Source organism: Ovis canadensis, chromosome 6 (assembly GCF_042477335.2).
Source record: "Ovis canadensis isolate MfBH-ARS-UI-01 breed Bighorn chromosome 6, ARS-UI_OviCan_v2, whole genome shotgun sequence".
In the NCBI taxonomy this organism is placed as follows: Eukaryota; Metazoa; Chordata; class Mammalia; order Artiodactyla; family Bovidae; genus Ovis; species Ovis canadensis.
In genome coordinates, this window is record NC_091250.1 from 74,998,780 (window position 1) to 75,022,500 (window position 23,721).

At 40.2% G+C, this 23,721-nt stretch overlaps 1 protein-coding gene across 1 annotated transcript in view; it reads right to left on the reverse strand.

Annotated features, from left to right (window-relative positions):
- UGDH (UDP-glucose 6-dehydrogenase) overlaps positions 1-21,612 on the reverse strand; it is a 35,292-nt gene extending 13,680 nt beyond the window's left edge. Inside the window, exons 1-3 of the mRNA XM_069593896.1 lie at positions 20,578-21,612; positions 12,028-12,196; positions 130-231 (exon numbers count right to left, since the gene is read on the reverse strand). Of these exons, the coding sequence (XP_069449997.1) occupies positions 130-231; positions 12,028-12,189 (264 nt within the window). The 5' untranslated portion in view covers positions 12,190-12,196; positions 20,578-21,612. The remainder of the gene's footprint in view (positions 1-129; positions 232-12,027; positions 12,197-20,577) is intronic.
- Between the last annotated feature and the right edge of the window lie 2,109 nt (positions 21,613-23,721).

The window sequence follows — 23,721 nt, forward strand, 5'->3', positions numbered from 1 at the left end:
AAATTCAACTGGACAACTTTATACTAAGTAATGCTATGGCTTAATGCCACTGGATTTATTATTAAACTACAATGAAACTTCTATACAGACAAGAATACATTAACTCACACAGCAAAGGAAAATACTTACAGAAATAAACACAAGATCAGCTTCCTTAATGGCATCATCAATATTGGTAGAAAAAAATAAATTTTTTCCTCGACAGGACTCTACCACTTCTTTTAGTCCTGGCTAAAAAGAGAAAAGAAACGAAGTTGCACATAAATTTTACCAGCCAGATGAGATAACCCAATAGTATAGAATTGCATTCATTCAGGGAAAGGTCATGTTGTAATTTAAAGGTCTAGATTTGCTCTCAAATAACACCTCTGTAGAAAACTCAAAGATCAAACTGGTACCAAAGGCCATCTAATGCACATTATGTAACATAAAAAAAACAAAGCAAAACTGAACTTGAACAATTAAAGCAGCAGGTCAACTTAATGCATTTCATTGTTGACCATGTTCCAGACTATTTCATAAGAGTTAACAGTTAACACCAAGTATCACATAATGATCAGGAAAGTCAAAGTCTTTTGTGATTTCAAGTAAACATTTGATTTTGCATCGTCATTATGAATGCAGGTTTACTCCCATGAATCCAGGTTGTAGAACACAGACCATTCAGACTAGTTGTGAAATAGTCGATAAATATTTACACATGCGTAAATTTATAACTTTTCTAAGTCCTATTATAAGAAACATGTCTATCCAAAAAATTGTTACTTTCCCATATAATTTTTTAAGTTGATATCTTTTTTCATTTTTATTCAGTTCAAGAAATTTCTCTTTTTTTGTCCGAATGGCATGCAGGATCTTAGTTTCCTGACCAGGATCAGACCCTTGCCCCCTGCAGCAGAAGTGTGGAGTCTTAACCCTTGGATAGCCAGGGAAGTCCCTGGTGTCACCAGTTATAGCAACTGTTTCCTTATTTTGACTAGGTTCTAGAAAATTAAGGGGTTATTTTACAGAGATTTAATTCAATCCTATATATAATCTTCCGGTGTTTAAATTAAAGTAACCTAAAATCAGAGCAATGCAGAATTTATAATAAGTCTTAATAAGACTTCAACATGAACAACTACATTATTCCATTAAAATCAATGGGATATTTGTAGATATCCAAAACAAACGCAGAAGCAGTTTATAATATAGGTTCTACCTCTTATTAGGTTCATTATGTAATTATCATAATTAGTATTTCGAATTTATATGGTACTTTTTAATGGAAGAACTCAGATCTTTTCACAGGTTAAAATTAGCTTTTGTTTTATTCAGAAAAAGCAAAGCAAATTATCCAGTTTCGTTTTTTTAGAAGTAGTTATTAAATGGCTTTTTAAAGTGAACAAAATTAACATTAAAGTAATAACTATTTAATAAATATGGTAACACAAAAAGTTTTCATTGTTAAATATTAACAGAATCTACTATTCTGTTCTCTGAGTAAAAACATGAATACCTTATTACCAAGTTTCATCTGATGGTCATTACTATTTCCTTCTTAGACAGTAAAAATGCCTAATTTTATTAATATAGTTTTGACCCATAAAATATAAACTTATAACATTAACCACTGGACCACGAGGGAAAAAAATCACAATGAGCACAACTTTGTGGACCCTAAATACACTTAGCTGAGTTTTTCAAGGTAGCTTGGTAATATATTTACTTGTCCTCTCATTCTGAGATTACTGCTCCAACCTACACTACAGGTTCTTCAGAGGATTGTACCTCCCATGTTCCAACAACTGAGATTGACCAATGTTCCAGTCATTTTTATTTCCCGTTCCCACCAACAAAACAGTATCTTTATCCATTCTTATCTGCATGCCTGTGTGCTCAGTCCTGTCTGACCCCATTGACTGTAGTCTGCCAGGCTCTTCTGCCCATGGGATTTTGCTGGCAAGCATATTGGAGCGGGCTGCCATTTCCTCTTCCAGGACATCTTCCCAACCCAGAGATCAAACCCTAGTCTCTTGAACTGGCAGGTGGATTCTTTACCACTGAAACACCTGAGAAGCCCCATCCTTGTTTACTTCCTTCCAATTTCTGAGAAGGGGACTTTCAAGGCCAATTCCTTTTCTTGTGCTTTTGACCTCATCATCTTTGCTATTTTTCTAGACTTTAATTCCATCAGTTAGCTTCTTTCTTCTTATAATTTTGACCTTTCCTTCTCTATGTGATTTGTCTACCTTAGTTTATTAACATGCTCGATTCTTTATCAACCATAGGAAAAAAATATAAATTAAAAAAAAAATCATCTTTACCCCATGTCCCTCTCCAGTGACCACCACCTTTATTTCCTTACTAAACTTTTTAAGAGTCATTCCTTTTCTACACTCTTACTTCTCCAATCTCCTACCACTTGTAATTGTTCTTGTAAAACCTGCAATGGCCTCCATAATATTGAATTTCAAGAATACGTCTCATCTCTTACTCCTGCTGTATCTGTCATAATTGACAGCTTATTCACTCTGCAAATACTTGTCAAGTAGTGACTGAGTACTGGCCCCTGTGTTAGTCACTCATAATCAAGACATATTCTTTATGGAGTTTGCACCACTAAAACTCTTCTGGGTTTTAGTTCACCTTCTCTAAGCTATTCTTCATAGCTTCCCTAAGGCATTTCTTCCTCCACCACCATCAGACATTGGTATTTTCCAGGGTTCTGCCCTTGACTCATGCTCTATTCTCACTATAGGTCCTTCCTGAGAGAGCTAACCTACTCTGATTTTACTGCTGCCTGCATAATATTGTTTTTAATACCTGGATAATCTTAACGTTACCTCTTCAGACTTGAATTCTTTTTCTTCTTTTAGGCCATGCCTTGTGGCATGTGGAATCTTAGTTCTCCAACCAAGGACTGAACCCAGGCCTCGGCTGTGAAGGTGCCAAGACTTAAATCACTGGACCACCAGGGAATTCCCCAGCCCTGAATTCCTGAATACCATTCTAGATTCGTTCCTCTCCTTCATCCTTTTATATAATCAACAGTCAAGTCTGATCATTTTTCTTTCTAAATATTTCCCTTGGGAATCACCTAGGTGGTCTAGGGGTTAGGATTCTGAGCTCTCAGTGCTGAGGGCCTGGATTGAATCCCTAGTTGGATCACACAGGCCTCAGTAGTCAGTCAGTTCAGTCGCTCAGTCGTACCCGACTCTTTGCGACCCCCTGGACTGCAGTATGCCAGGCCTCCCTGTCCATCACCAACTCCCGGAGTTCACTCAGACTCATGTCCATTGAGTCAGTGATGCCATCCAACCATCTCATCCTCTGTCATCCCCTTCTCCTCCTGCCTTCAATCTTTCCCAGCATCAGGGTCTATTCCAATGAGTCAGTTCTTCACATCAGGTGGCCAAAGTATTGGAGTTTCAGCTTCAGCATTAGTCTGTCCAATGAATATTCAGTACTGATCTCCTTTAGGATGGACTAATTGGATCTCCTTGCAGTCCAAGGGACTCTCAAGAGACTTCTCCAACACCACAGTTCAAAAGTATCAATTCTTTGGCACTCAGCTTTCTTTATAGTTCAACTCTCACATCCATACTTGACTACTGAAAAAACCATAGCTTTGACTAGACAGACCTTTGTTGGAAAAGTAATGTCTCTGCTTTTTAATAAGCTGTCTAGGTTGGTCACAACTTTTCTTCCAAGGAGCAAGCGTGTTTTAATTTCATGACTGCAGTCACCATCTGCAGTGATTTTGGAGTCCCAAAAAATAAAATCTGACACTGTTTCCACTGTTTCCCCATCTATTTCCCATGAAGTGATGGGACCAGATGCCATGATCTTCGTTTTCTGAATGTTGAGCTTTAAGTCAACATTTTCACTCTCCTCTTTCACTTTCATCAAGAGGCTCTTTAGTTCTTCTTCACTTTCTGCCATAAGGGTGGTGTTACCTGCATATCTGAGGTTATTGATATTTCTCCCAGTAATCTTGATTCCAGCTTGTGTTTCATCCAGCCCAGCATTTCTCGTGATGTACTCTGCATATAAGTTAAATAAGCAGGGTGACAATATACAGCCTTAATGTACTCCTTTCCTGACTTAGAACCAGTGTGTTGTTCCATGTCCAGTTCTAACTGTTGCTTCCTGACCTGCATACAGATTTCTCAAGAGGCAGGTTAGGTGGTCTAGTATTCCCATCTCTTTCAGAATTTTCCACAGTTTGTGGTGATCCACACAGTCGAAGGCTTTGGCATAGTCAATAAAGCAGAAGTAGATGTTTGTCTGGAACTCTCTTGCTTTTTCGATGCTCCAACAGATGTTGGCAATTTGATCTCTGGTTCCTCTGCCTTTTCTAAATCCAGCTTGTATACCTGGAAATTCATGGTTCATGTACTGTTGAACCCTGTCTTGAAGAATTTCAAGCATTACTTTGTTAGTGTGTGAGATGAGTGCAATTGTGCGGTAGTTTGAGCATTCTTTGGCATTGCCTTTCTTTGGGATTGGAATGAAAACTGACCTCTTCCAGTCCTGTGGCCACTGCTGAGTTTTCCAAATTTGCTGGCTTATTGAGTGCAGCACTTTTATAGCATCATCTTTTAGGATTTTAAATAGCTCAACTGGAATTCTATCACCTCCACTGGCTTTGTTCATAGTGATTCTTACTAAGGCCCACTTGACTTTGCATTCCAGGATGTCTGGCTCTAAGTGAGTGATCACATGATCGTGATTATCTCTGAGAACCTCACGAACAGTATGAAAAGGCAAAAAGATAGGACACAAGCCTCAGGGTAAAGTAAAAAAAAAAAAATTTCTCTAATCTAGTGAGTCTCAGAGTAAGTGGAGTGAGGATGGAATGACTCTCAAGGAAGCTGTGCATTCAAAAGAGCTCATTAAATATGATAACACATATGATTTATCATTTCTCTATCAGTGACAAGGACTTAAACATAAATCACCAAGAGTCTCTCTAACATGAAAAATCAATACCATAAATTTAGTAGTATCATTGAAAACAAATATCTACTTGTATATTTTATTTATTTTTTTAAAGAAATATTCTTCTTCTTTTAATTTTATTTAGTTTTGGTTGTGGTGGGTCTTCACTGCTAGTGGAAGCCACTGTCCAGTTGGGGCACCTGGGCCTCTCATAGCAGTGGCCTCCCCTGCAGAGCACAGGCTCCAGGGCTTGCAGGCTGAAGCAGTCCCAGCTCCTGGGCTCCACAGCACAGGCTCAATAGTTGTGGCACCTGGGACTGGCTGCTCCATGGCATGTGGGGGCCTCCTGGACCAGGGATTGAACCTGCATCCCCCACACTGGCAGGTGGGCTCTTCACCACTGAGCCACCAGGAAAGCCTGGTTGCATATTTTAACTGAATTATAGGATACAGATTTAAGGAGGAAGTTGATTGCAAAGGTATCTGAAGTTTCTCCGGAAATAAAATATTTCTCTGCCTTGTCCAAGATCAGTTCAGTTCAGTCGCTCGGTCGTGTCCGACTCTGCGATCCCATGAATCGCAGCACATCAGGCCTCCCTGTCCATCACCAACTCCCGGAGTTCACTCAGACTCACGTCCATCGAGTCAGTGATGCCATGCAGCCATCTCATCCTCTGTCATCCCCTTCTCCTCCTGCCCCCAATCCCTCCCAGCATCAGAGTCTTTTCCAATGAGTCAATTCTTTTCATGAGGTGGCCAAAGTACTGGAGTTTCAGCTTTAGCATCATTCCCTCCAAAGAAATCCCAGGGTTGATCTTCTTCAGAAAGGACTGGTTGGATCTCCTTGCAGTCCAAGGGACTCGCAAGATTCTTCTCCAACAGCACAGTTCAAAAGCATCAATTCTTTGGCACTCAGCCTTCTTCACAGTCCAACTCTCACATCCATACATGACCACTGGGAAAACCATAGCCTTGACTAGACAGACCTTTGTTGACAAAGTAATGTCTCTGCTTTTGAATATGCTGTCTAGGTTGGTCATAACTTTTCTTCCAAGGAGTAAGCATCTTTTAATTTCATGGCTGCAATCACCATCTGCAGTGATTTTGGAGCCCCCAGAAATAAAGTCTGACACTGTTTCCACTGTTTCCCCATCTACTTCCCATGAAGTGATGGGACCAGATGCCACGATCTTCATTTTCTGAATGTTGAGCTTTAAGCCAACTTTTTCACTCTCCTCTTTTACTTTCATCAAGAGGCTTTTTAGTTCCTCTTCACTTTCTGCCATAAGGGTGGTGTCATCTGCATATCTGAGGTGATTGATATTTCTCCCAGCAATCTTGATTCCAGCTTGTATTTCTTCTAGTCCAGCATTTCTCCTGATGTACTCTGCATATAAGTTAAATAAGCAGGGTGACAATATACAGCCTTGATGTACTCCTTTCCTGATTTAGAACCAGTCTGTTGTTCCATGTCCAGTTCTAACTGTTGCTTCCTGACCTGCATACAGATTTCTCAAGAGGCAGGTTAGGTGGTCTGGTATTTCCATCTCTTTCAGAATTCTCCACAGTTTATTGTGATCCACACAGTCAAAGGCTTTGGCATAGTCAATGGTCAGTGTAAAATCACAACTGGTAACAATATGTATAAGCTACTCAGTAAAGGAATTCATAAAACAGCATGAACTCTGGTTAAACTTGTCACTTGTTCTTCTTTCACAGTTCTCCCTATTTGACATTTCACCTAACATTCACACCTTCAATATGGCCAAGGAAATGTGTAGGAATAGTTTTACAACACAAAATAAAGAAATAAATTTTGTTCCATTTTGGAACAAAGGCCTAACATATATTTGAAAATGGATAATTGGGTCACATGGCTCATTTTCCTAATTTTTTCCCCCAATTTTTTTTTTAAATACACAATGCTACGGAAATAATCTATTTTCTTCTGATTTATAAATTCCTTCAGTAGGTGTCTTTTAACAACTAATGTCTAAGAAATACACATGAAAATTATAAGCCTAAAGTCATTTACTTGCTAAGAGGAAAACCATTCTACTTGTTAAAACAAGAATCTTCTTGTTACAAGAAGATTCCTTCTAGAATTTTAAAGTAGCAATGCCATGTTTTTAACCTCCAAAGTCAGCTGGGTTTTATTGAAAGACTCCATTTCTTTGCAAGCTACACTAACTAGTACAGGACTGAAATAGCTGCTTAGCTTATCATCATCTAATTTTCTGGAGTAGACATATTAAAAATGAGATAAAAAGACTATGAAGACCAAATAATTACAACTTTACATAAAGCCAATACAATTATGGGCTGTTAGAGTTCTGAGAACTCAAACATTGTTTCGAATGGGCAGCCGTGCTAGATAGACTTTCAAATCTTTTAGATTCTATTTAAAGAGTTTTAAAGAAGAAAAATTTCATGAAATAAAAGTGTGAAACAACAAGAAAGACTTTTGATTTTTTTGGTAGGTTAGTGAGAAAAAACAAGTAAGACATGGAAAAAAATCATCTTAGATCTTAATTCTTTTTCTCTAAGTATATATCCCAATTGGATTCAATATCAGTGTAGAATACTACTGTGTTTTTTTGGAGGAATTTAACTTTTAATTTTTCAAAAAAAAAATATAACATGGCAAGGTGAGATCACTGATTCACTTCTTCTGTGGCTATTACTTTTATTTTGGGTATTTGGCTGTTATTTATTTTTTATTTAGGTATAGTTAAATAAAAAATAAATAAATAAGTAAGTAATGCTCAAAATTCTCCAAGCCAGGCTTCAGCAATACATGAACTGTGAACTCCCTGATGTTCAAGCTGGTTTTAGAAAAGGCAGAGGAACCAGAGATCAAATTGCCAACATCCGCTGGATCATGGAAAAAGCAAGAGAGTTCCAGAAAAACATCTATTTCTGCTTTATTGACTATGCCAAAGCCTTTGACTGTGTGGATCACAATAAACTGTGGAAAAATCTGAAAGAGATGGGAATACCAGACCACCTAACCTGCCTCTTGAGAAATCTGTATGCAGGTCAGGAAGCAAAACAGTTAGAAATGGACATGGAACAACAGACTGGTTCCAAATAGGAAAAGGAGTACGTCAAGTCTTTATATTGTCACCCTGCTTATTTAACTTATATGCAGAGTACATCATGAGAAACGCTGGACTGGCAGAAACACAAGCTGGAATCAAGATTGCTGGGAGAAATATCAATAACCTCAGATATGCAGATGACACCACCCTTATGGCAGAAAGTGAAGAAGAACTAAAAAGCCTCTTGATCAAAGTGAAAGAGGAGAGTGAAAAAGCTGGCTTAATGCTCAACATTCAGAAAATGAGGATCATGGCATCTGGTCCCATCACTTCATGGGAAATAGATGGGGAAACAGTGGAAACAGTGTCAGACTTTATTTTTTGAGGTTCCAAAATCACTTCAGATGGTGACTGCAGCCATGAAATTAAAAGACACTTACTCCTTGGAAGAAAAGTTATGACCAACCTAGATAGTATATTCAAAAGCAGAGACATTACTTTGCCGACTAAGGTCCATCTAGTCAAGGCTATGGTTTTTCCTGTGGTCATGTACAGATGTGAGAGTTGGACTGTGAAGAAGGCTGAGCACCGAAGAATTGACGCTTTTGAACTGTGGTGTTGGAGAAGACTCCTGAGAGTCCCTTGGACTGCAAGGAGATTCACCCAGTCCATTCTGAAGGAGATCAACCCTGGGATTTCTTTGGAAGGAATGATGCTAAAGCTGAAGCTCCAGTACTTTGGTCACCTCATGCGAAGAGTTGACTCATTGGAAAAGACCCTGATACTGGGAGGGACTGGGGGCAGGAGAAGGGGACGACTGAGGATGAGATGGCTGGATGGCATCACGGACTCGATGGACATGAGTCTGAGTGAACTCCGGAAGATGGTGATGGACAGGGAGGCCTGGCGTGCTGCGATTCATGGGGTCGCAAAGAGTCGGACACGACTGAGCGACTGAACTGAACTGAATTTATAATATTGTGTTAGTTTCAGGTCTATATTATAGTAACTCAGTACTTTTGTAGATTATGGTCCATTACAGGTTGTTACAAGATGATGGGTATAATTCCCTGTGCTACACAGGATAATGTTGTTGCTTATCTACTTTATATGGTTTATATCTGTTAATTCTATATCTCTAATTTGCCCCTCCTCCCTTCCCTCTCCCCTTTGGTAATCACAAGTTTTCTGTATCTGTGGAACACACTATATTTAATTTAAAGCACTGAAGTCTCAGGAAAAAGAGTTTCAAATTTCAAATAATAGAAATGGCACTGGTCTTCCATGGAGTCTCAAAGAGTTGGACACAACTTAGCAACTGAGCAACAACTGGGTTTCCCTAGTGGCTAAAGAATCTGCCTGCCAATGCAGGAAACATGGGTTCGAACCCTGGTCTGGAAACACCCCACCTGCCACGGAGTAACTAAGCCTATGCACCACAACTATTGAGCCTGTGCTCTAGATCCTGGGAACCACAACTACTGAGTACTCATGCATCTCAACTAGAGAGGAGCCCTAGCTTGTCCCAACTAGAAAAACCCTGGCATCAACAGAGACCCAGCACAGTCAATAAAGAAATTAATCCAATTATTTTTTTAAAAAACAGTACTGATAATAAGAATCTAGGGAACATGCGTTCTGATCAAATAATGTTTTTGTTTTCTTGAAGAAAAAAAAATCTAAAGCCAATATATTATAGATAGCTTATACTTCCAGTTCGAAATAATCTTTTTTTTAAGTAAAAATTTTAGTGAAGTAAAAAAAAGTTTTAAACAGTACATATACTTTAGCACAGAAAAGTTCTCAGTTTTCAGAAGTGAACACACTTGTGTGATCACTATCCATATAAGAACTAGAAGAATATAAACAGGGGAGTTCCCTGGTGGTCTAGTGGTTAGGATTCTGGGTTTTTACTACTGTGGCCTGGGTTCAATCTCTGGTTGGGGAACTGAGATCCTACAAGCCTGGCTGCGTCAACAAAACAAAACCAAAAAACATTAAATCAAAGCCTGCAGTATGTCTTCTTCTAGTAACTACAACCCCTCAAACTACCATCATGCTGAATTCTACCACCAGGCCAGTGTATCTATATTTGAACTTTATATAAATGGGATACACAGTATGGACTACCTTGTGTCCAATGACTTGTTACTTTTATAAGAATTTAAACATATGCTTGCATGCAGGAGTAGTTTCATTGATTTTTCAATGTAGTATTTTATTATAAAATTAAACTATAATTTATGTATCCATTCTGTTGCTAATTAACATGTAGGGTGTTTCCCATTTGGGGTTATTAGGAATAACACTGTTAATAATACTGTCTTTTGGTGCATATATGTGAGCTTTTCTGTTGCATATACGCCTTGAAGTGGAATTCCTAAGTCAGACTATGCATATTTTCAGTTTTAATAATTATTGCTGAAACATTTTACAAACTGGCTGTACCAATTTATGTTCTAATCAGCAGTGTATAAGCATTTCCTCGGTGGCTCAGTGGTAAAAAATCTGTCTGCAATGCAGGAGCCATGGGTTCGATACCTGGGTTGGGAAGATTCCCTGGAGAAGGAAATGGCAACCTACTCCAGGATTCTTGCTTGGGAAATCCCATGGACAGAGGAGCCTGGAAAGCTACAGTCCATGGGGTCACAGAGAGTTTGACACAACTTAACAACTAAACAACAGCTGTGCATAAAATTCCAATTACCCTAAATCCTTGTCAACATTTGGCATTGTCAGCAGTCATAATTTTAGCCATTCTATTACACTTTGTGTTTGAAAAATTATGCTGGCATAATAATTATGTAATAATCAATTCAGTAATCAACTGAATGACTGGATATAAATATCGTTCACAAGATTTCAGATGACTTCCAGCCCTTTTATGGATATCAGAATTATTAAACTATTAATCAAGTTATCTTTCCAAAATGCTTTTAAAAATTCCCACAAACCAAAGTAGTAGTACTGTTATCTAACAGGGAAAGAAATGACCCAGAGAGATGTTGTGGGGAGGGAGGTGGGAGGGGGGTCATGTTTGGGAACGCATGTAAGAATTAAAGATTTTAAAATTAAAAAAAAAATTTTAAAAATAAATAAATAAAACCAAAAAAAAAAAAGAAAATGAAAAAAAAAAAGAAAGAAATGCCATCACACTGAGGTATTTAAAGAAGTATCACAGGAAGTTCATCTGGCAGAGGAGAAAGGATAAAGCACAAACAGAAGCTACCACACACACAGAGGGCTTTAAAAAAAAATTCTGTCTGATTTAGATATTAACAAATCATGGATTTCTATTCATAGAACTATAAATAGCAGGAAGATTTATCTTACAGAGATTTCCCCTGCTAAAGACTGCTTAAAGACTACAGTTGATTAGTCTTATAAATAACAAAACTTTTCTGGAAAAAAAAAAAAAGAATATATTGATGTTGGAGAAAAATGCTATCCTCAAAACTTTCACATGTTTTTCTGTTGGGTTTCAAAAGGATAATATGAACTCTTTTTACTATGAAAACTTTTAAAAATGAAACCTTACTCAATAAAATAGAGACACATTTTCCTAACTATGAGTTCTCTAATTTAAAGAAATACTGAAATTCCAATTTAAACAAATTTGTGATACTGAACACTGAACATGAAAGACACCATTTATTCATTCAAGGTTTATCTGAGATAAATACAATAATCCAAAAATATAATAGGCTTACATGAATCAATATTAGAAACAACCAGTTTTTTAATTTTTATTTTTACAGAATGCCACTTTTTAATTGCACTATTATAATATGGTAGCCATACTAACAGACAAAATTAGAAAATGGAGAAGAAAATTACTCATCATCTCACTCCACTAATACAATTATTAATATTCAGTAAACTTTTTTCTACACATTTTTCCTGGGCATATCTGACATAATTATAATGTTCATAATTATATGTATTTAGACTTTTCCATTTTATCCCTACAGTTACAGTCATAGAGTTTTACATCAAATTAAATTAGCAAAAAAAGTAAGAAAGCAAAGAGCATAAGAACAATGCATTGTTTAATATGGTTTACCTCATAAATAGGAAGTGTAGGAGAGTTCCATGCATTGATTCTTGATTCATTGATATCAACAACCGTCACCCTGATTTCAGGGCACATGTGAGCAATGACACTACACGTGGGTCCACCAACGTAGCCTGCACCAATGCAGCAGATCTTCTTAATTTCAAACATGGCTGGACTAGAAGAGAAACAGTAAGACTATTGAGAACAGAAAATTTAAAGAAACCACATTGCACATTCATCACACTTTATAAAAACTGTCAAGGTGACAGGTATAGGGAAAGATTTCCTACAATCAGACCCATTAAGAATTATAAAAACAGTGATTTTTTTAAAAAAAGGTAATGTTCCAATTGGATGACCTAGCCTGTTCTCAGCTGTACCAGCATGACACATGGAAAAAATTATAGTAACTGATATTACTGAAAAAGTGTGACAAAGATTATAATGACCTAATATTTAGAAAGTCAAAGAGCACAATAAAACCTTTGCTCTCTAACACAGTAGCATAACTTTGATTGCCAAGGGAAAATTCATAGGTGAACACACCCGTGCAATTCTTGCTTAACTAAATGTTGGTGTACAAAGGTCAGCTTTATGACAGGTTTAGACTAAAATGACAGATATTAAGATTAGTTCTAAGCCCAAAATTGACCTCTGAGATTATATTCCCTGCACAGTTTGGCTTCAGCAATTCTTTCTTAGGTACTGGACAAAGATCTTAAACTCTATTTCAATTTTAATCAGAAACTATAAAATAGTTAAAGGAAAGTAATTTCTGTAGTTGGGCTTTCATAGCTCAGTTTGTAAAGAATCAGCCTGCAGTTCAGGAGACCTGGGTTCGATCCTTGGATTGGGAAGATCTCCTGGAGAAGGAAATGGCAATCCACTCCAGTATTCTTGCTGGGAGAATCCCATAGCCAGAGGAACCTGGCGGGCCAGTCAATGGGATCACAAGAGTTGGACACGACTTAGCTACTTAAGACTAATTTCTGTAGTTAGCAAAGCTATTTCACAGATTTTGATGACTTTTCAAGTGAAGGTGAACTGATTCACACTAATCAAAATGACAAGGGGCTGAGTTATACAAAAGAATGTCAATTTATTCAGTAATAAGAATAAAAATAATCAAACTGATCAAATTCTTAGAAATTTTGCCCTTGCCAGGGACTAACTCTAATCTCAGACACCATCTGATCTAACCCATTCATGGATTCCAAAGAGAAGGAAAATGGGAATTAGAGAGTTTAAGAACCTGTTAGTAGTGGGGAGGGAGGTGGGAGGGGGGTTCATGTTTGGGAATGCATGTAAGAATTAAAGATTTTAAAATTAAAAAAAATAAATAAATAAAAAGCAGAGACATTACTTTGCCAAAAAAAAAAAAAAAGAACCTGTTAGTATATTCCTGCACGGATCAGAGAAGGTAATATGGAAGGCTCACCTAGTTACAGTGCCTGGCAAGTATATCCCTATAGTGAAAAAAGGTACACAAAGCATGTAATTAAGATGATCCAATTCCCTCTGATATGAATTTGCACTAATCAAACAATGTTCTAATCTTCACTGGTTCTCTGGGTAAGCTTCCCTACTGGAAATGAATGGCCTGACAACCCATACACGTATCCTGGTCTGTGCTAATAAACAAATAATCTGGTTTATAAATTGATCTTTTGGTTATGGATTAGAAGATATCAGCTCCCAGAGTCTGATCTCTAATGACTCCCTTTTTCTTTTTTTGGCTGTGCGGCTTATGGGATCCTAGCTACATGACCAGGGATCAAACCCTAGCCCCCTGTAGAGGAAGCACAAAGTCCTAACCACTGGACCGCCAGGGAATTCCCTCTAATGACCTTTTAATAACTTAAGATGGAATTTCAGTAAAACAGTAAATATGTACAGAATTTGTAACTGAATGACTTTTGAAAGAGAGCAATATGCTTAGCAATATACCTACAGAGTAATATTTTAAATGTATTTTTATTTTGAATAGGTAATAATTCATATGAATCAAAAATTAAATCTGATGGGTTCCCTAATGGTCCTGTGGTTAAGCACTGTCATTGCAGTTGGTCTGGATTTAGTCCCTGGTCAGGGAACTAAGATTCCACAAGTCATTTGGGGCAGTCAAAAAAAAAAAAAAATCTGTGAAATAAGGTAAACAAAAGACTCACACCTACCCCATCCTTATCTACTTTGCTCCACAAGCAACCTTTGTTAGTATTCCAGGATACACCTTAAGAAAAACACTGAGCCTAGAAAAATAAACTTTTGGCCACCATGTGTCTTTCATTACTTCACCCTTCTATTTTTCAGTTCTGCCTGTTAATACTCTCCCAGCCTCAAGCGCCCTATAGACAAGGAAAATGTACGGGGAGCTATGACTGCGTTGGAATTGCTAAGTGGCTAAAGCGGAGGGGAGTGTCCTGAAAGTTCCCACCTGTGGGAGGGAGAGTTGGGCCTGGAGCAGGCTTACCAAAGATGTATCTCCAGCATTCACTGCTGCTATCCCCTCTACAGAAGAGACTCTGGGCATCTGGTTGCAGAAAAAGTGCCTCAACTTTCTTCAGGCTTATCCCCTTCTTCTCCTTCATGAAAAATTAACATTCCCAATTTACCAGTCTACTGTGTCGGCACAGCAGAGAATTTGGCCATAGAATAATATAGGTCCTGACCCTCAACTACTTAACAATTTATTTAGGGAATAATTCAACTGAAAAGCATTTATTAAAGACCCCATTATGTATCAGACACTATTGTTCTATGTACTATAGATACAACAATGAACAGGACAGACAAGAGTTCCTACCTTTAGGTAGTTATATTTTAGTAGGAGAGCATGCAAACAAAACAATGGCAGTCGTGGTAAATTCCTCATAAAGGAAATAAAGGAAAAGCTGAAAAAGAAACACTGTGGGGAATGGACTATTTTATTTAGGGTAAAGCAAGTCTCTCAGACTGGTTCCAAATAGGAAAAGGAGTACGTCAAGGCTGTATATTGTCACCCTGCTTATTTAACTTCTATGCAGAGTACATCAGGAGAAACGCTGGACTGGAAGAAGCACAAGCTGGAATCAAGATTGCTGGGAGAAATATCAATAACCTCAGATATGCAGATGACACCACCCTTATGGCAGAAAGTGAAAAGGAACTAAAAAGCCTCTTGATGAAAGTCAAAGAGGAGAGTGAAAAAGTTGGCTTAAAGCTCAACATTCAGAAAACAAAGATCATGGCATCCGGTCCCATCACTTCATGGGAAATAGATGGGGAAACAGTGGAAACAAGTGTCAGACTTTATTTTGGGGGGCTCCAAAATCACTGCAGATGGTGACTGCAGCCATGAAATTAAAAGATGCTTACTCCTTGGAAGAAAAGTTATGACCAACCTAGACAGCATATTCAAAAGCAGAGACATTACTTTGCCAAGAAAGGTCTGTCTAGTCAAGGCTATGGTTTTTCCTGTGGTCATGTACGGATGTGAGAGTTGGACTGTGAAGAAGGCTGAGTGCCAAAGAATTGATGCGTTTGAACTGCGGTGTTGGAGAAGACTCTTGAGAGTCCCTTGGACTGCAAGGAGATCCAATCAGTCCATTCTGAAGGAGATCAGTACTAGGATTTCTTTGGAAGGAATGACGCTAAAGCTGAAATTCCAGTACTTTGGCCACCTCATGCGAAGAGTTGACTCATTGGAAAAGACTCTGATGCTGGGAAGGATTGGGGGCAGGAGGAGAAGGGGATGACAGAGGATGAGATGGCAGGATGGCATCACTAACTCGATGGACGTGAGTCTGAGTGAACTGCGAGGCCTGGCGTGCTGCGATTCATGGGGTTGCAAAGAGTCGGACACGACTGAGAGACTGAACTGAACTGAACTGAAGTCTCTCTGAGGTGACTTTTAAACTGACTTAAAAGATAAAATGGAATTAGTTGCACCCAGTTAACATGGTTCAATTATACAAGAGAGTATAACCAATTAAATGACAAAATAAGTGTTAAAGTCCAGAGGAATCAAAATAAGAAATCAACCTACATCAAGGGAAATGTAAGATCTAAGACTGGCCTAAAGAATGAATAGGATAAAAAAAAAATGAATGAATAGGATATAAAAAGGAAATATAAGCGGGGAGGACATTTCAGATGATAGGAGGGAATAGATAAGGACTTACATACAGAAATGAGTCCAAAGAAGTGAGGCGATCTGCCTAGTTACAAGGAAAAAATAGTGGATGTTAAGTAGTGAGAGGCAATGTTATATGCCAGCCTGGATGGGAATGAGGTTTGGGGAGAATGGATACATGTATATGTATGACTGAGTCCCTTTGCTGTTCTGCTGAAACTACCACAACATTGTTAATCAGAGCTTCCCTAATAGCTCAGCTGGTAAAGAATCCACCTGCAATGCAGGAGACCCCGGTTAGATTCCTGGGTCGGGAAGATTCCCTGGAGAAGGGATAGGCTACCCACTCCAGTATTCTTGGGCTTCCCTGGTGGCTCAGATGGTAAAGAATCTGCCTGCAATGCAGGAGGCCTGGGTTTGATCCTTGGGTTGGGAAGATCCTCTGGAGGAGGGCATGGCAACCCACTCCAGTATTCTTGCCTGAGGAATCCCCATGGATGGAGGAGCCTGACGGGCTACAGTCCATGAGGTCACAGAGTCAGACACGACTGAGCAACTAAGTACACACACCCCAATACAAAATAAAAGTTTTGTTTTTTACAAAATAATTTTATTTATTTATTTTGCTGTGCTGGGTCTTAGTTGCTGCTCAGGCTTTTCTCTAGTTGCAGTGAGTGGGGGCTACTCTGTAGTTGCAGTGTATTAGCTTCTCATTGCAGTGGCTTCTCTTGCTCTGGAGCACCGGTTCAAGGAGCTCAGGCTTCAACAGTTGCAGCTCCCAGGCTCCAGAGCACAGGATCAATTCACTGTTAGTTGCTCCTCAGCATGTGGGATCCTCCCAGATCAGGGACTGAACTCATGTCTCTTGCATGGGCAGGTGGATTCTTTACCACTGAGCCACCAGGGAAGGCCCCAAAAGTTTAAAATTATGAAAAAAAAAAGTATTAACAGGTAATAATTGTCTCCTAGAGTGGAAATGAATTGGAAGTGGGTCTCAAATGCCTTTTTCAGGACGGTATGACCATAAAAATCCATGAGGCTATAATTTAATAACTTAAGGAAACAGCTGAAAGTAACCATAACAATCAAAGGCATTAATATTTCTAAAACCTAACAAGCTCCACTGAAGAAAAAGAAAAGGGAATGATCAGCTTGGAGCCTGGAAAAGGAACATTAAGAAGAAGAATGACATTTATTTCAGAGCTATCTAGAGTGACACAGAATCTGGAAGTCACAAATGTTCTGGGTTCAGAACAGTGAGGCAAGAAAAGGCTTTCCCAATGCTTGGATGGCAAATTACCCCCCAGATTCTTGGCTCTGATTCCACTCTGCCTTGTGAGTTCAGATTGCCAGGAATTAAAATACTAGAAAGGGATGGCCTGGGTTTGAGACATCAGTATTCCAGGCACTAGAATAAAACTTCCCTACTGTATTACCAAGGTTCCATCCTAGTATATCCATCAGTCTCTTATGAGCTTAGGCATCATAAGTTAACACCTAAAACCTCATTAACCATGGGTCTGTGGGAGGAAAAAAAAAAAAAATCAACCTTCCAGATCTGTAAGGCTGAAGGTCAGGTCATGAACTGTGACAAATCTGAAGGACTACCACAGACAGCAACACCCTTACTAGATAGGTGGCCTCTCTAATCAAAACCAAGATATGTGGAATACCTAAAAAGTGAAATCTCAAAGGACTTTTGAAAGAGAGGATTTTATGGTGTTATCACTTAACCCATAGTCAAGAGGTTGTAAGGGCAGCCTATGCCCTCAATCTCAACCAGAACAGGTTCTGTTAACATTCTTACAATAAACATGCGTTGAATATCTACATGATGAACTCTTAGGTTCAGGAGTTTAATAAGGTGGTCCCAGGCTAACATTTCTCTGCTGCTCTTCACCCAAGCACCTAGAATAGGCTCTCAATAAATATCAATTGGATAAGTAAGTCTTATTAAGGGTCTTTTTGAGATGAAAACTGTTACTTGAGTATTTTTAGCTTAGAAGGCTTATCACAGTATTTTTGCAGATTGTCCAAAATCCTATCATCCTTTTTTTTAAGGTAGAACTGTAGCATGTCTTCTCAGAGCTACTTCTTTAAAAACAAACAAAAAAAGATTATGGCTGTGCTGGGTCTTCAGTGCTGCTTGCAGGCTTGTTCCAGTTGTGGCGGCTGGTGGGGTGCAGGGGGCTACTCTTTGTTGCAGTGCAAGGGCTTCTCATTGCAGTAGTTTCTCTTGTTGCACAGGACAAGCTCTAGGCATATGAGCTTCATTACTTGTGACACACAGGCTCAGTAGCTGCAGCTCCTAGGCTCTAGAGCGCTGGCTCAGGAATTGTGGCTCACCAGCTTAGTTGCTCCTTGGCATGTGGGACCTTCCTGAACCAGGGATTGAACCTGTGTTCCCTGCATTGGCAGGTGACTCTTTACCACTGAGCCACCAGGGAAGCCCCCAGAGTTACTTCTTATCCACCTTGGTTGCCGGGCCATATTCAGCTTGCCTTTCATATAAGCAGCAAGGGTAAACTGTTGATGGCAGGTGGGCGTGTATAGAACTGCATGTGTTTTGGGGGTGTTCTTGTGTTGCTATTTCATATGGGTCGCAGATGACAATGGGTAAATTACTGAAGAAGCCCAATGTACCATCTGTGCAAGTCCACTTGGAAGTTTCAACAAAGCTTCAATAAGCTTTAATATGGAGCTTGATACAGTGTTAGTGATGTACTTGCCTGACACAGATATCTTCTGGTACCACTTTAAATTTCTACTTTTATATACCTTCTGATCCTCTACTGTGCTCTCTGGGAAATGGTAATATTTGCTTACGAATGAGTCAGTTTGAAATGACTTTTTACCCCGTGTTTTGGGAAAGTCACAGCAATCCAAGCTGTCCCAAAACTATTTTTCTTTAAAAATTTTACAAATTCAGATCAATATTTCAACCTACAAGCTCTGGCTAACAAACAGCGAACCTCCTATTACAATCTAAGGTGAATATAATCCCTCCATCTCCACCTCTCTTCAGTATACTCTATAACTACCCAGTATAATGGGCTTCCCTGGTGGCTAAGTGGTAAAGAATCCACCTGCCAGTGCAGGAGATGCAGGTTCAGTCCCTGGGTCAGGAAGATCCCCTGGAGAAGGAAATTGTAACCCACACCCACATTTCTTGCCTGGGAAATGCCATGGACAGAGAAGCCTGGCAGGCTACAGTCCATGGGGTTGCAAAAAAGTCGGATGCAGTTTAGTGACTAAACAACCACAAAGCTAAGGCAATGGATGTCACATTAACTTCACACATCATTTTAGACATTTCAGAAATTAAATACTAACAAATGCCTGACCTGGGGAAAATATTTAATCAATGAATAAGACTGTTAACTTTATATCTAAAGGATTTCATGTAAAGCTGTGGAAACAAGAAGAGAAAATGGAGTATGATTATTGGGTGCAGATTTCCTATTAAAGGAGTACAGCAACAGGAGAAGAAATGAGACCCTTTAAATCAGGGTTGTCTATCCCTTACCTTAAACTAGATGCTAGGCACTACCAAGCACATCTCAGAGCACACAGTAACCTCTTTCATTTCCAGAACCACCCTCCTACCCACCAAGAAACAGACCAGACTACAGTTGTCCATTTCTCAGGGGATTTGAAGAAACTCACAGACTCCCTGTGTCTTTGAGGGCAGTCAGTGAACAGTTACTCCTCTGTATATCCCTGAAAAGTTCCCTATCAGTGAATCCTTCTTTTCTATATACCAGAATTCTCGACCCTACTCAATTATGTTCCTATATATAAGAAGGTATAATTTTTCAAGGCCTCACACAAATACGATCTCCTGAAACACTCAAGAAAGGCCTTTCTTTACATGAAATAAAGCCATTATATGGTGTGGCAGCCAACAATGCATTTCAGGACAGCTATATAGATGTCACGACAGAATATTTTAGGACTTCGCCTTCAAAAAGGCTCTGTGGTTCATTTTCTTGTCAGTTTCCTAAGAAGGGCGGTCAGTGAAGGGAGAAAAGCAGCAGCACTCCATGTGAGCAATTCTAAACACAAAAGACTTTGATTCAGAGGCCAAAATGGGGTCCCTAAGCAAAGGACCACTTCCTCCGGTGATGTTCGGTTTTCAGAGGCGCCAGGGAAATCTCACTTAAGTCGCAAAGTGGGAGAAAGCAGAAAAGAGAAGCGGTTGGAAGACTCGCCGAGTCTTGAATTAAAAGCCTAAGCTATCCCTCTTCCAAGGCAGCAGATCCAAAAGACGATTCCCGCCCAGAGCCCAGAAGAGGAGATGGAGAGTCGTGACACTGGAAAGCCTGGGACCGCGCGCAGCGAGCGACTGTAAGCAGCGCGCACACGCCGCCCGGCTCCTTTCACATCCCGGCGGGATCCGGGAGCACCCCACTGGGCGGCGGGGCCAGCCCGAGAAAGGCGCTTACCCACTTCCAGGCACCGAGCGCTGCAACCGCTTCTATCCCCCCGGCTCGGACAGCTCCTCGCTCTGGGCCGCGCAGCCGCAGCTTCAGCACTCGCGCCCTGCTCCGTCTGATCTTCCCTCACCGCACACCCTTCTCGGGCTGCCAGGCGCCACACCCTGAGTCCCGGGCCCGAGCCCGTATTTAAAGGTTTCCACCCGAGAAGGCGGAGGATTCATTCCCTAGGAGCCAAGCCCTCCCGGACTCTGCCCTCAGTTGCATCCCTGCTCCCCCTCCCGCCAAGCTAGGCCAGGGCCCTCCCCAATTTCCTGCGGGGCCCAGGGGCGGGGATACGGGGGCGTGGCTAGTCGCGGCTGGGAGGGGGACAGACCCCGCCCCTTGCCGAAGCTGAGCAAATCCGTTCCGTCCAGCTCAGCGGCCCCGCCCCTGCCGAGAGCCGCGCTGGGCGGAGCTGCGTGCGCTGCGGGTCCACCAAGGCCCAAGCGGCTAGAGCCTGGGGAGCGAGTAGATCAGGTACTAGTTCCCCTGTAGTCTGAAGTCTTCTCTTGCTATCTGGCCCCCGGTTCCTTCCACGTGTCCCCATCCTGTCTGACAGCGCTGAGGTGGTGCCGCGTGCGTGCCAGGTCAGCCATACTTTGGGGCTGAGGCCTAAGGGGACCGGAAGGTCCAGGCCCCCTTTCCGGTCTCCCCGCAGGCTAGAGGGCCTGCCTTGTCTTCCGGCTCCCCTAGACCCTGTGGATCAGGCGTGGTCAGCAGCTTCCTCCAGTCCCACGTCCTCCAGGCTCGTGGATCCTTCGTACCCTGCGGGCCCGAGTCCGAGGGTTTAGTCAGTTTACATAGACCCGCCGCTTCTGGGAAGGAGTCACGCCAGATGGATGCTGAGTCCATCATGACTGGACCAGTTAGTGATCCCCACCCTGATCCCGGAGTAGAGAAGCGAGACAGCCATGCCCTCCAGGCAGATTTTCCAGATACTCCTGCCAAGTTCGAGATTTGAGACGTCTGTGCACGATAGGTAGCAGAGAGCATGCAAGATCTAAGTGCCGCGTATGAGGAAGAGTGAAATTAACGTATGGAGCCGCCCACTTTTAATGAGAGCAGTTCTATTCCAGTTTCCCCACTCCAAGGTCATCTTAAACCTCAAATTTAAAGAGGTGGGGGAAGCAGTCATGACTTTTTCTTTCCTCTGGTTAAATTAAGAATTACATCACATGGATGGACCTAGAGATTATCGTTCTAAGTGAAGTCAGCTAAAGATAACTATATCACGTCTTACATGTGGAATCTTTTTTTAAAAAATGATACAAAGGAACTTTACAAAATACAAATAGACTCACAGACATAGAAAACAAACTTATGGTTACCAAAGGGGAAAGGGGAAGGAGGGACATATTAAGAGTTTGGGATTAACATATACACACAACTATATGTAAAACAGATAATCAGGGACTTCCCTGGCGGTCTGTGGTGGACTCCCTGCGCTTCCACTGCACAGGGTGCTGATTGGATTCCTGGTTGGGTAACCACCGGTATACCGCTGAGTAGGGCCAAAAAAAGAAAAAGATAACCAAAAAGGATCTCGTATATAGCACAGGAAACTATACTTGATATCTTGTAATAACCTGTAATGGAAAAGAATCTGAAAAAAGAAAAAAAAAATATATATATATAACTGAATCACTTTGCTGTACACCTGAAACTAACACAACATTGTAAATCAATTATATAAATAAAAATGAATTATATAAAATTTTTAAAAGAATTATTCAGGTAATATTGAAATCAAAGACCATCTGAAACATGTTGAGGAAAGTGGATAGTTTATAAAGGCACATTAAAATACCATATAGATAGATGACAGATTTCCGATATGAGCATGACGTGCACTTGAAACAAGCTGTTGAATTGTTTGCTGTGAATCCTAGAAAAAGTGATAGCATATGTAGGCATTGTACATTCTATATACTTAAATTGATTCATTCAGCAAAGATTCAGTGCCTGTTGTGTTAGACATTATCCTAGAGACCAAAGATGGATCAAAATCCAATTCTTTCTTCCAAAACTCACAAGCTGTGGGGGAGACAAATGAACAAGTAATTTCAATGCATTTAATAGAAGTATCTTTTTTTTTTTTTTTTTTTGTCTTTTGGCCATGACACACTACACTGCATGTGGCATCTTAGTTCCCAGACAAGGGATTGAACCCACACCTTCTACACTGGGAGCACACAGTCTAAACCACTAGACCACCAAGTCGGTCCCAAAGGTTTTTTTTTTTTAACTTGGTGCATACAGATTTGTTTACTGTTACAGTCGGCTCTCTAATAAAAAACCACTATTCTAGTCCCTTTATTTTGAATTCAACATTTTTCTACCTTTTATTCATTTCACATTGTTAGTATTTTGATAACGATCATAATCTTTAAAAAGCTCAATAGAATCTTAGAAACAAAATCAAACTATATTAGCTAAACCGGGCCTTTAGATATAGGACAACAGTTCTCAAAATGTGCTGATTATTTCTGAGAATGTTTCAAGGGATCCAGAAGGTAAAAAACATGTTTATGATAATACTAATATGTCCCTTTCTTTTTTCACTCATTCTGTCAGAAGGATATGGTAGAATTTTTCAGAGGCTATATGACATATGATATAACAGGTCAGTGTGTGTTAGTCGCTCAGCCATGTCCAACTCTTTGCAACCCCATGAACTATATAGCCCTCTTGGTTCTTCTGTCCATAGGATTCTCCACGCAAGGACACTGGAGTGGGTAGCCATTTCATTCTCCAAGGGATCTTCCCAACCCAGGGATCGAACCCTGGTCTCCCTCAGATTCTTTACATCTGAGCCACCAGGGAAGTCCTTATAATACATCAGTGCAGATGTTATAGGTTTACAAAAATGTAAAGCAATGCCAATCTTCTAATTTTTTATTTAGAAGTAATTTAATAAAAATACATTATGTTGACATGTAATGGACTTACAGCTTTCCTTGTAGCTCAGTCGGTAAGGAATCTGCCTGCAATGCAGGAGACCTGGGTTCGATTCCTGGATTGGGAAGATCCCCTGGAGAAGGAAATGGCAACCCACTCCAGTATTCTTGCCTGGAGAATCTCATGGAGGGAGGAGCCTGGCAGGCTTCAGTT